We start from the raw sequence: 13,663 nt of genomic DNA, 5'->3' as shown, positions 1-13,663 counted from the left end.
CTGTAAAATGTGGATTCAGTAAAAAGGTTGTACTTAAGGACCTAGAAGACCCCATGTGGCCTTCAGGACGCAGGTTCCCCACCTCTGCCTGAGATCACTGGACTGGAGATCTGGATGCACCTTCAGGGTATAATAATCAAAGATTCTGAGATGCCTAACATGCTTTCACCGAGACAACAAAACCAAACACATTTTCTCTATAGTGAGCCATCCACACTTACTAGCTCTTAAAACTTCTCTTTTTATATCCTAGAACATTTTGGAAGAAATTCTTTGTAAGATGTGTTTTCTTTGTGTAATACATCATCTTGTTATAAACATAAATGCCTCGGTTATAATATAAAGTGCTCCTACAACTAACTGATTTGGAGGTATAAGAAACACAACTGTTGTTTACTGCTTAAAACAAATGAATTGTTTAATTGTTGAAAAGTGGGAAATTTTCCATGTTAGTAAAATACCTTCCCTGCAGATACCTAACAGCAAACATTAATGTCATCTCAAGCATATACCTCTGTAGCGTTTCCGTGGGTTATGGAATGAGCCACTTAATTAATGAATAAATGTCTATATCTTTGAAATGTCTATATCTTTGATTATAAATGTCATTTTTATTCAAGTGATACTGATACCATGTGCTTCTAAAAATATTAATCATATGAAATATGCCTTGTAATATTAATTCTAAATTTATTTTAAAAGACCATATTCATTTCTACTGAAATATTTTTGCATCTAAATTTCTCATGATATAATAATTTTGTGGTTTACCCTGAACAAAAGAAAATAGTATATTCTCACATTAAGGGTGGTATCATTTGTTGGTCTTATTTTAATGCTTCTAATTCAAAATATTTTGTTCCTAAAGCTGAAGAGGTTGTGTTCATTTTTCTTTCCACACTGTTTTATAGTAGAATTTGTAATACTCTGATGAGTTTCACATTTGATAGCATATATCATTGTTGACTGTTAAGCAATGTAAATGCTAAATAACTAGTAGTATAATATCATTCGGGGAAAGGAATGAAAGTGAAACCTTCCAACTAAATTGTTGAGTGACAGATACATTTGATTTCTTTTGAGAGGCTTATAAATAAGGTTTATGCTGACCTTCATATGGAGAGAAACTGCTCATACTTGGGGAATAGCAAACACGTACAGAAGCATCCAACGTCTCATATAAGCCCAATGAAATCACCGTCCCATAATTTAATTTATTTGCTGCGTAGTCTTAGCGGGGATAAAAATTTTACACAATATTCTCTGCTGGCTTTATCCAGGTGGCTAATAACTTACGTGTCTTATGTAGTGCCTGTTGAAATAAACTTGGATTGGATATAGAGCTTGAGTTTAGCTGCATCTTCAAGATATTTTAATTTTAATTAAATGTCACACTCAAAATAAGTGATGAGTGACCCGTTGCTGGACCCAGGGCCTGACTACCGCCTGAGCACAGGTTGCTTCACTCATCTCTAGGACAACATTCTCTGTCCAATTGGCATTAATGGATTTATTATACTTTTTTTATGGTAAGTGATACTTTTTATAAAAGGGTTCGATTTAAAACAAAAATATGGGACAGGTAGTTTTATTATTTCCTGATTATTATATATTAAAATTAAGTAATGATTTTGCTTTATTAATAAACACTTTGCTGAGTTTCTATGAAGTAAAATTTATTTACTGATTTTTTTGGAACTATGCCTTCTACATTTATTTCTTAAACTTATGTATGATATTTAATTTTGTATAATGTATTATTAAAACAAAATCATTCTTTCTCATTTAAAATATATATATATTTCATATATATATAAATGCACACACAAATCAGTATAAACTTTACTTCACAAAAATTTCCTCTTTAATGTGATGTATTTACTATAATATTTTAGTAAACGCAGGTTTTTAAATACTTGTCATATGAGTAAATATTGTGTCGTGGTCTTCCTAAAACTCATCATTGTTAACATTTTCTTTGAGATTCTATCATCTTCACTTATAATTTTTTTTATATTTAAACCTTAGTTGTTCTTTATTATTTTTCATTCACATGCCCTATTTTGAACATCAATTAATTTTTGAGTACTAGTAATGTAGATGACATTTTTGGAAATTTTATTTTTACATGTGAAATATACATTTGAATCAAAACATACATCCACACGCACTACTCTGTCTGTCAATTTGTCACTAATTTAGTTTGTACAAATTTTTGTATGATGAGTAAAGTAAAATGTAATAAGGCTACTAAGAATAAAACTAGATTTAAAGGGGCTCATTATTGAATTCAACTTTGAAAACCAACAAAAAGATTCATGGAAAGATGAATAAATTTTGTTTTATTTTACTCTAACATCAGTTCCTTTATGTGCAAATATTTCAGCATGGATCTTTTCCAGATCCATGCTGGCTGGATAGACTAAGATAAATTAGGCATTGTCATCATTTCCCAAGAGTATGTAATTAAGTGGAGAAACAGATGTGTGGATGAAATTGAGAGCGTCTTGAGTGCTACTGGAGAGTTGTGTTGAAACTAAAAACAAACAGGCAACCTTCTTCAAATTAAGATTAACTTTAGCCTAAATAATACTAAATTATTTGGGGTAAGATATTATGATGGCTTTAAGTTAGAGTATACATTAATGTTGTTTGCATATTAAAGTAGTTTAATTATTAGTAGTATATTAATGTACAATGTGTTAAATGCTCTTTAAAAAGGGTGCTACAGGATTTTAGAAGATACTGAAAGATTCTAGCTATTTTTGACAACTCGTCTAAATCTTTACAAGAAAATGAAGACATATCTTTAGTTGAGAAAAAGGGGGGATCTAATAGGAGTAAAATGTGAAGTGAAATAGGGAAATAACTAAATGGGAGATATTTGCAAAATTTCCTGACACTTTCCCTATTATGTATGTTTAATTTTGATATGGTTGGAAATAAGATCTACTAAGTTGAGGAGATGGCCAGGCTATTAAAAGTCTTATATGTCAGTGTCAACCAGTTCAGGTTTATCTATACACAAGGGGAAGCATGTAGCGTATGTGTATTACAGATTGGTAAACATGCTTGATTCCCATAGTCCAAGCCAGTGATGATTACACTAATATGCAAAGACTCTACAGGGGATCTTGTTAAATTATAGATTGTGACCCTGTCAGTCTGAAATGAGACCTGAGATTCTTCACTGGAATAGTTCAGGTCAGTGACATTGGAGTGGAGACACTAAATGAAAAGCAATGGTTAGCACGTGGAAGTTGCTTAAAAATACAGAATCCTAGGCCTTATACCAGATGAATTGAATCAGAATTCCAGGTATGGGACCAAAATTGAATCAGAATTCCAGGTATGGGACCAAAACCAAACGGTCTATGAACCAAGTATATGGTGCCCCATGATCATACTAATGTACACAGCTATGATTTAATAAAAAAAAATAAAAAAATAAAAGAAAACTGCACACATTTTCCAGAAAAAAGAAATTGCACAAACACACATATACACAAAACCTTCCTCAGATGTTCCTGAAAAAGTCAATATCTGATGTTCACTTTTGCAGACCATTCACTAGACCAGCCTAGCAATGGTGGAAAATGAAACTAAGACAGTGAGGCTGCAAAACAGAAGCCTATGTGAAGAACATTTAAAAAGAAGAGTAAACTGAATTTGACAAACATTTATAAATTGAGGGAGATAAAGGAGAAAGAATCTTGCGTATCTATTACCTTTTCTGAAAAGTAAACTTAGTGGCTAACAATTGCATCAAGATGGTCAATAAAGAATGAATTAAGATAGGGAGAGGATGCATTTGGGTTCTGATATGCTGACTTAGAGAAATGTAAGTTTTTTGAAGTAAAGAGTATACTACATACTAGGAAACATTTTCCAGATCAAACTTGAGGATAAGGACATGAACATACATCCAATATCTATAATGGAAATGTAGAAAAGGGCCTAGTATGCACCCAGAAGGTGAGTATTGCGTGCTTACAAAGTCCCAGGTTACAATGGGTACTTTTTATTTATTAAACAATTTTGGAACTCTTCAAATGGCTATCAGAGCTGTTGTCATCCAAGGTCAGACAATTAACTTTGTGAACTCATCCTAGAAAAAGTGCTTTGAAGTGTGGACTAGGCATGAGCATGGGTGCATAGCATCCCATGGGGAGGACTTCAAAGGTGACTGTGGTGACAATTCAGCAATAAGGTATGTAGCACTTTTCCCAGGATAAGTTCTTAAACTCAGTTGTTGGACCTCAGACAACTCTCTTGTGAAGATATTTAATGATATTTTTGGATATCTGGATGACAATCAAGTGTATCATTCATTTTTGCTTTTCTCCAAACATAGTTATTTGGCATTAGAAAACCATTAAGTTTTCTTCTGAATTTTGTGTCCAGAATCAGTCATGTGGAGGTGGGCACAAGTCAAGACTGATCACAAGAATAGTGCATGCTAAATCATTACAGCAGTGATTAGGCTGATCTCCAATTTAGTTTTCTAGATTTACACTAACATGAAAACATTTTAACATATCTGTTGAGGACATTTAGAGCCAGCCTGACCACTGGGAAATCTAATAGAGTAGTGTGTTTTCTTTATATATTTTAATCATATATAGCAACGAAATTATTTTGCCCAGTCACCAAAATGTCCATGAAAAATATGGCTTAATTAAGAAGTGAATTAATAATTTGTACTGAATGAAAAATTAACCAAGTATTTTAATATAAATTAACTAATTAATTTTATGCTCAATTTCATTTTATTACAAGGAATATATATTATTTATAATATCCATCAGTAAATCAACATAAAAATTGTCCAGAACTGTATTAACTTTTAAAGTGCCTTTATCTTTCAAGTTCTATCTTTTCCTGTAACATTTCCTTAGAAAAGCAAATTTACTCCATGGCCAGTGGTAGGAATTACTTATGTAATAATTGACAGACATTCCTCAAACTCTCTGATATTCTTAAATTCAACTTAAAGTAATGAAGTCATTCTAAAATTATATATTGTTAATATTAATCATTCATACTAATACTAATAATGTTGTCAATGTTCTGTTCCTAGTGTACAATAATCTCCAAGTGTTTTTCCATCAACCTGCTATCTAGTCATATATTATCAGGTTAGGAGAACAGAAGCTTGATTGATGATGCTTGATTTCCATGAATTTATATTAAAATTAAGTAGAGACGTGAATATAATTATCAACACTATTTCACATGTTTAATTAGAATTCTTACTGATCAAAGATACTTATTTCCTAATATCATAAGTGGAGTGCTCAGGCAAGATTTGGAAAATTATTCGGATTTTAGATTGTTCTTGAAGATAGAGTGAAAGTAAGGGTTGCGTAGTTGAGAAAAAGGGAGGTGAGGCAAAGGAAACATTTTGAGAAATTTTTGGAAAGTTGAGTCTGTTTGGGGGAAGAGAAAGGATGAGTCCTAGATATCTGTAGCTGCAGAAGCATCATAGAGGAATTTTATGCTCAATTTCATTTTATTGGAAATAAACTTGGAAAGATAAGTTTATTTCAATTAAAATTTGTATAATAATTGATTAATCAGTTAAAGCAAATCCACCTTTTTTTTTTTTTTCTTTTTTGCAGTTTTTGGCCAGGGCCAGGTTTGAACCCACCATATCCGGCATGTGGGGCTGGTGCCCTACTCCTTTGAGCCACAAGCACTGCCCAAAGCAAATCCACTTTTAAGAATTTTGAGTAGAAAGGTGAAAGTAAATAAAGATTTAGGAAGATACTCATGAAGCAGCCTGAGAAATATTAGCAGGAAAAAGAAATTAAAGAGGTAAAAGTTAGAAAAATAAATATGAAGGCTGTCAAAATATATTGAATTAAAAGTAATATTTTCTGAATAGCATTCTGTTATGTGTATATACCACATTTTCATAATCCATTCATCTGTTGTTGATTCCATACTTGGGCTATTGTGAATAGTGCTGCAGTGAACATAGGTGAGCAGATATCTTTACACTATATTTATTGCCTTTCCTTTGAATAAATACCCAGTAGTGGAATTGCTGTATCATATGGTAGATCTATTTGTGGCTTTGTCAGGAACCCTGGTACAGGGAAATGACAATAAAAAACATTCTAATGAAAAAAAGTCCCAGACCAGATGGTTTCACAGCTGAATTATATCAGACTTACAAGGAGGAACTAATATTTATGCTGTAGAAATGCTCTTCTAGCATAAGAACAGAAATATAGATCAATGGACAAGAATAGAAAGCCCAGATGTCCTCATATTGCTATTGACTTTTGACAAAGCAGACAATTGCATATAGTGGGGAAAAGAAATCCTATTCAATAAGTGGTGCTGAGAAAACTAGATAGCCACATGTAAAAGATTGAAACTATTTGAGATTAGTTTAGTTTAATTAGATTAGATTGGTTTCAAAAAGATTGAAAATAATTGAAATTATTTCATAACATCAAGAAAGAAGGAATCATCTCTAACTTATTCTATGAAGCCAGTATCAACTTGATGAAAAACCCAGGATATCTGTAAGGACTTCTCCAACATTTTCCTCTGGAACTCTTACAGTTTCACACCTTAGATTTAAGTTGTCTATCCATCATGAATTACTTGTTGTGACTTGTGACAGCTGTGGATCCTGCTTCAAACTTTTACATGTGGATATCCAGTTTTCTCAGCACCACTTATTGAACAGGATTTCTTCCCCCAGGTATATGCAATTGTCTGCTTTGTCAAAAATTGATGTCAATATGAGGACGTCTGGGCTTTCTATTCTTATCCATTGATCTATATCTCTGTTCTTATGCTAGATAATGCTGTTTTGTTTATTATAGCCTTGAAGTGTAGTTTGATATCTGGTCAAACGATGGCTCCAGATTTATACCTTTTCATTAAGGTTCCTGTGGCTCTTCAAGCTCTTTTCTTTCTCAATACAAAGCATACAATCATTGTTTCTAGATCTGTGAAAAACATTGTTGGTGTTTTAGGGGGATGGTGATCACTTTAGGTATGATAGACATTTTAACAATGTTGATTCTGCCAATACATTAGCATGATATTTTTCTGTTTACTTTATCTGTGGTTTCCTTCCTCAGAAACTCATTTTTTTGCCTTTAGAAATCTTTTTTTTTATTAAATTATAACTATCGTTTACTAAATTGTGGTTTTGTTTTACATTTCCCTGACAATCTGTGATGAGCCCATGCACCTATTGACTGATCAGATGCCTTCCTTTTAGTAATGTCTGTTAAGAGGGCTGGGCTCAATGCCTCGTGCTTGTCATTCTAGCATCTGGGAGGCGGAGGCGGGTGGACTGCCTGAGTTAAGGAGTTCCGAGATCAGCCTGAGAAAGAGTAAAAGACACGTGTAGTCCCAGTTACTTGGGAGGCTGAAGCTAGAGGAATGCTTGAGCTCAAGAGTTTGAGGTTTCTTTTTTTTTGTAGAGACAGAGTCTCACTTTATGGTCCTCAGTAGAGTGTCGTGGCCTCACACAGCTCACAGCAACCTCCAACTCCTGGGCTTAAGCGATTCTCTTGCCTCAGCCTCCCGAGTAGCTGGGACTACAGGCGCCCGCAACAACGCCTGGCTATTTTTTTTTTTTTTTTTTTTTTGGTTGCAGTTCAGCTGGGCAGGTTTGGAACCCGCCACCCTCCGTATATGGGGCCGGCGCCTAACCGACTGAGCCACAGGCGCCGCCCGAGTTTGAGGTTTCTATGAGCTATGATGCCATGGCACTCCATCAAGGGTGACATAGTGAGACTCTGTCTAAAACAAAAAAAGAAAAAGAAAGTCTGTTCAGATCATTTTCCCTTAAAAAAATATATATATATAATGAAGGTTCAGCGCTGTAGCACAGTGGTTATGGCACCAGCCACATACACCGAGGCTAGCGGGTTCAAACCCAGCCTGGGCCAGCTAAACAACAATGACAACTGCCAAAAAAAAAAAAAAAAAAAAGCTTGGGCGTTTTGGCAGGTGCCTGTACTCCCAGCTACTTGGGAGGCAGAGGCAAGACTATCTCTTAAGCCCAAGAACTGGAGGTTGCTGTGAGACATGATGCCACAGCTCACAGCTCACAGCAAGCATACGGAGGGTGACAGCGTGAGACGCTATCTTAAAAAAAAAAATCCTATTACTCATAGAAAAAATGGAGGGAACTGGAGAACATAATGTTAAGTGAATAGGGCAGCAACAGAAAGACATGTATTGCGAGGTCTCATTCATATGTGGAAGCTAAGAAAGTTAATCTCATATCTCATGGAGCTAGAGAATAGAATAATTCTTACCAGAGGCTGGGAATGTTGGGGTCAGAAGGAAGAGAGACTGTTTATTGTACAAACATATAGTTCAATAGAAGGAATAAGTTCTGCTCTTAGCATAGTAAGTGTGACTCTAGTTAGCCAACAATATTGTATCTTTCAAAATAGGTAAAAAATTTGAAGGATTCCCAATACAAAGAAATGGTTAATATTTGAGGTAATGGATATCCTAAATGCCATGATTTGATCATTATACTCTGTATTCATGTATTAAATATCACTTATACTCCATAAATATGTACAATTATTATACTTCAACAAAAATAATGTGTATGTCTAAATAAAAGTGTATACAAATTATATTTCAAAGATTATATAACCCAGACTTGGAAATTGATTGATGTTCACCCAAAATAGAAAAGTGACCAGAAAGCAAATTTTGTGGAAGAGAAACTGGTTCAGTTTTCAAATAGAGAGTTTGAAATTAAAGTATATTATCCAACTGAATGTTAGCTGCAAGTTGGAGATGTAAAATTTAATGTTTTGGGAAAATACAGATTAAAGGTTCAAAGAGAAAGAGATTGGTGGCATGATATTGTAAAGAAGAAATTAGAGAGAGGAAAGAAAAGAGAAATGAGGGACATATTATAATTTTTCTTCTGTTCAATCTTACAATCTCTTTCTGCCCCTTCCCTTTGATCCATAGGCATTTTCAAATCTTATCCAAGATAGAAAACCCTGCACCACCAACTGGGATTGTGGATCCCAACAACTTACCCTCTTTTTCTTTTTCTTTTTTTTAGATTTCTGTTTTTTTCCCAACTTACTGTGTTCTTCTATTTACCTCTATTGATCTCATTCAACTGTAACTAAATTAAGCTATTGATTTGTTAATTCGTTAAAGCTAAATTTTTCTTCTGTGAATTTTTACTGGAATCTGCATTTGTAATGGTATATAGATAATCCCTTATTTCATGATTGTACTGGTTTTCTTCCTATTCCTTATGGCTTATTTTTTTTCTTTATCTTTTCTCTCTCTGACATATTAGATTTATGTGAACATTTATTGATCCCCGGTAAAATAATATGTACTCTGCAAAATTTGGGGAATGATGAATAAAAATAAGATCCAAGGCTGAAAAGACAGAAGAAAGCCATATAGCCTATCCCATTTCCAGAGATGTTTCTGAAAGAGAAGAATTAACTTAAAATTTTAAGACAGGAAGTATGAGGAAACATTTTTGTGGCTCAGTGAGTAGGGCGCCGGCCCCATATGCCGAGGGTGGCGGGTTCAAACCCAGCCCCGGCCAAACTGCAACAAAAAAATAGTCGGGCGTTGTGGCGGGCGCCTGTAGTCCCAGCTGCTCGGGAGGCTGAGGCAAGAGAATCGCGTAAGCCCAAGAGTTAGAGGTTGCTGTGAGCCGTGTGACGCCACAGCTCTCTACCGGAGGGCGGTACAGTGAGACTCTGTCTCTACAAAAAAAAAAAAAAAGAATATGTTCCAGCTCCATCCATGTAAACATGAAAGAGGTAAAGTCTCCATCTTTCTTTAAGGCTGCATAATATTCCATGGTGTACATATACCACAATTTATTGATCCATTCGTGGATCGATGGGCACTTGGGCTTTTTCCATGACTTAGCAATTATGAACAGGGCTGCAATAAATATTCTGATTCAAATATCTTTGTTATGGTGTTCTTCTTAGTAAAGTGTCTCAAGAATGGAAGAAAAAGTACCCAATGTACTCACCCTTATTATGAAACTAATGTAGGACCTTCACATGAAAGCTATATCCCAGTTATAACCTAAGAATAGGGAGGGGGGGGAGGGAGGCGGAAGAAGGGGGACTAATGGGATTACACCTGCGGTGCATCTTACAAGGGTATATGTGAATCCTAGTAAATGTGGAATGTAAAGGTCTTAGCAAAATAACTAAGAAAATGCTACAAAAGCTATGTTAACTAATGTGATGAAAATGTGTCAAACGATATATGAACCAAGTGTATGGTGCCCCATGATCATACTAATGTACACAGCTGTGGTTTAATAAAAAAAAAAAAAAAAAACTTAAACATATTTGACAGGTCTTTCTTAAATATTTTGTTCCTTTCTCATGCCTCAGATGGCACATTTTATTTCTTTAAACATTTCTTAAAATTATATTCTTAGTCTACAAATTGTTTGAATTTTGAGGGGGAGTTTATTTCTCCCAGTTGTTTCCGCCGACTCTCGCTCACGTGCCTTATTTCAGTACATGTTGTTTTTCTTTCATTTGTAGTGAGTTATATCTTTTTTTAAATTTCAGATTAATATGAGAGTATAAATGTTTACAATTCTAAGGTAAAGTTCAAGTTGTACTTGAGCCCTTCATCCAGGGGGTGTGCTGAATATCCTTACAGTGTGCACATTAGGTGAGAGCTTTACCAATCCCCCCTTTTCTCCCCCTTCCCTCCTCATCACTCTCATCCACTTCAATATACTCTTGTTTTTCTCCTGTTTGGGCATACAGTTGTTTTCTATTGGTTTCATGTTAGTTTGAGTACGTTGTCTTGTGAACAATGTGTTTCAGCTCCATTCAGGTAAATACAAAAGATGTAAAAATCTCCATCTTTCAGGCACTGTAGCTCAAAGGAGTAGGGCACCTGCCCCATATACCGGAGGTGGTGGGTTCAAACCTGGCCCTGGCCAAAAACTGCAAAAAAAAAAAAAAAAAAAAAAAAATCTTTGTCTTTCTATGGCTGAATGGTATTCCAGACTTTGGGATGTAGTACAGTGGTCAAAACAGCATGGTACTGACACAAAAATAGAGATAGAAATCTATGGAATAGAATAGAGAACTTAAAGAGGAATGCAGCCATGTAGCGCCATCTGAGATTTGATAAACTAAACAAAAATGTACACTGAGGAAAAGACTCCTTCAGTCTCTAACAAATGGTGCTGGGAGAACTGGTTAACTACAAGTCAAAGACTGAATCTGGACCCACAACTCGCATGATGTGTTTTTTAATGTTAGAACACTGCTTTAAACCCCTTGTGAGCATGCTCAGTATCACTGTGGCAAACCAAGAGGGCCTCTAACAGTAACAATGTTCACGGTTGTGATTTTTTTTTCTTAATAAAATTCCAAAATTTTATTTAAAAAAAATAGAATGTGGCTTTAGATTAAAGTAAACTTCATTTATAAAATTCTTAGGCAATTTGTTCTCAGGGTTTTTTTTTTTTTTTCCCACTTACTGAGAGCCTTATGTGTGAGACTAATTTTTATTTTAGTTTCTAAGATTGGGGTTTTCCAAAGGACCCATGTTTATAAATGAAATCCAAAATCTAGGTTATGGCAGAATTTATGGTTAATCTAAGGAGAAACATTTTTCCCCTGACCCAACTCAAGAAGGACAAGTCTCCCCCCATTCCCAGTGGGTTGGTTGATTCTACACCCGCCTTTGAGGGTCAGTATTATTCTGGTCAGTGTTACCTAGTGTTATTTAGCACCCTGTTGTTCTGGACAAGCTCAGATGCTATCTCTGTCACTTATATAAGCCTTTTGGTTACTATCATCAGCAAATTCTCAGTGCAGTCTTGTACTCTCATTTCAGAGTTTTGTTTTGTTTTTTTATTTATCCCTTGCACCTTTCATTACTTTTACTGAAAGCTCAACTATGTATTTCTGAGACCAAGGGCTGGTGCAGTCGATTTTGGGGAGTGGACACACTATATTGTACAGACAGCATGTTAATTCATTTTAAAATGGCATTTTCATTATCTTCTACAATTCTAGAAAATTAAACTATTTTACTTCAATTTTAACCACAAGCACTTAAACTGCTGAGTAGCCCATCTATTTTATTGCTACTGTCTTGGTTCCTTTACTTTACCGATTGATCATAGAAAATCAGTTCTCCTTGAACCTTCACTAGACAACGATGCACCCTTCCTTATGGAAATATTTGAGTACCTCGTCAAAATGTTTATGATATACATATATATATATATATATTATTGTTGTCATTACAGTAGAGGACTTAGACTTTAAAATTTTCAGCTTTCAAAAATAATTTCCCTGTTACTCAATTTGGTAGTAGATACAAGCCTATGAACAAGAGAGAGATGACTGAGCACGAATTTGATTATTTTCTTGACTAACAGAATTTTAGCTATCAGCATATTAGCTTGACTATGTGCTGTATTTTGTTTGTTTACTGCATAATAATGTAACAGATACAATTTTGGAGTGTATTTTACCAAACTTTCATTTTTCTTTATGGGTAATGAAAATTTGCAGATAAAGTGCTACTTGCAAAGTGTGGTTTAGATGTCTCTTAAAAATCTTAGAAATCGTGTTTAAAACCACAATTAACCATTACTATTTTTTTTTATCAGCTCTTCTTCAAGTGACAATTTCACTCAGCAAAGTAGAGCTTAGTGTGGGAGAATCTAAATTCTTCACATGTACAGGTATGCATTTCTATAAGGATTTTCAGGTCACCTGTTTTCTGCTTCATTTACTAAATAAAATATATTGGCTAAATTAAATAGTTAAAAATTCAGTTCTCCAAAATTACCATCTTCTTATTGGGTTTACAGTGATCGGTAAGTGTTAACAATCACATTTTGCACATTAACACTATGAGCTCTAACATTATTAATTTCAATTTATTTATTTTGACTTCCAAAGTAGATATTTATTTAGAAAATAACTTATCAAATATAATGTACCTATCATTTTAAAAGAATCTAAATGCTATTCCTGTCTAAATAGTATTAGGATGAATGTAAATAATGCAATTGAACCATCCCTATAAATATGAAGTGAATAAATTACATATGGCAAATTGTATTACAGTTATACTTGAAGACAATTTTAGAAGAAAATATTAATTATTTTAAAAACTGAAATTCATTTAAAAAGTAGATATTTAATCCAAAAAGGTTTTGCAAGATTTTCATTAGTAAAAATTATCATATATAATGATGCCTAGGGAAAATAATATGGAATTAATTCATTATGTACATTCACAAGTTTTTCAGAAGACATTGAGAAGACAAGTACTTAAACATCAAATTCTAATTCAATGTTGTGAAGGACGAATGAATGGACACATTCTGCATCCATTTAGATTTATCATATGCCATTTTTGTAAATACAAATCTTCATACCTAAAGTTTTCAAAAATATTCCTTTAGTACCCAGATTCATTATGAAAATGTTTTAGAACTGATTTTCATCCTGATTATACTAAAGCAATTGGAAACTAGATCAGAATAGGCATTTGTGACGTAAAATGCATTGTAAAAGGTGTCTTGAGAATGACAAGGCTTACTTAAATTATCATTAAAATTATTACAATTAGAAAAAGGTGGTTACACTTGTAGTCCCAGCTACTCAGGATGTTGATG

At 34.1% G+C, this 13,663-nt stretch overlaps 1 protein-coding gene across 2 annotated transcripts in view; it reads left to right on the top strand.

The window, feature by feature from the left end:
* The window catches only part of NCAM2 (neural cell adhesion molecule 2), a 488,008-nt gene that overhangs the window by 248,113 nt on the left and 226,232 nt on the right, over window positions 1-13,663 (top strand). For both annotated transcript variants that reach the window (XM_053565686.1, XM_053565687.1), the window contains exon 2: window positions 12,647-12,721. In XM_053565686.1, the coding sequence (XP_053421661.1) occupies window positions 12,647-12,721 (75 nt within the window). The remainder of the gene's footprint in view (window positions 1-12,646; window positions 12,722-13,663) is intronic.

This window comes from Nycticebus coucang, chromosome 16 (genome assembly GCF_027406575.1).
Source record: "Nycticebus coucang isolate mNycCou1 chromosome 16, mNycCou1.pri, whole genome shotgun sequence".
NCBI classification, from domain to species: domain Eukaryota; kingdom Metazoa; phylum Chordata; class Mammalia; order Primates; family Lorisidae; genus Nycticebus; species Nycticebus coucang.
This window is presented reverse-complemented; position numbering and strand designations above follow the sequence as displayed.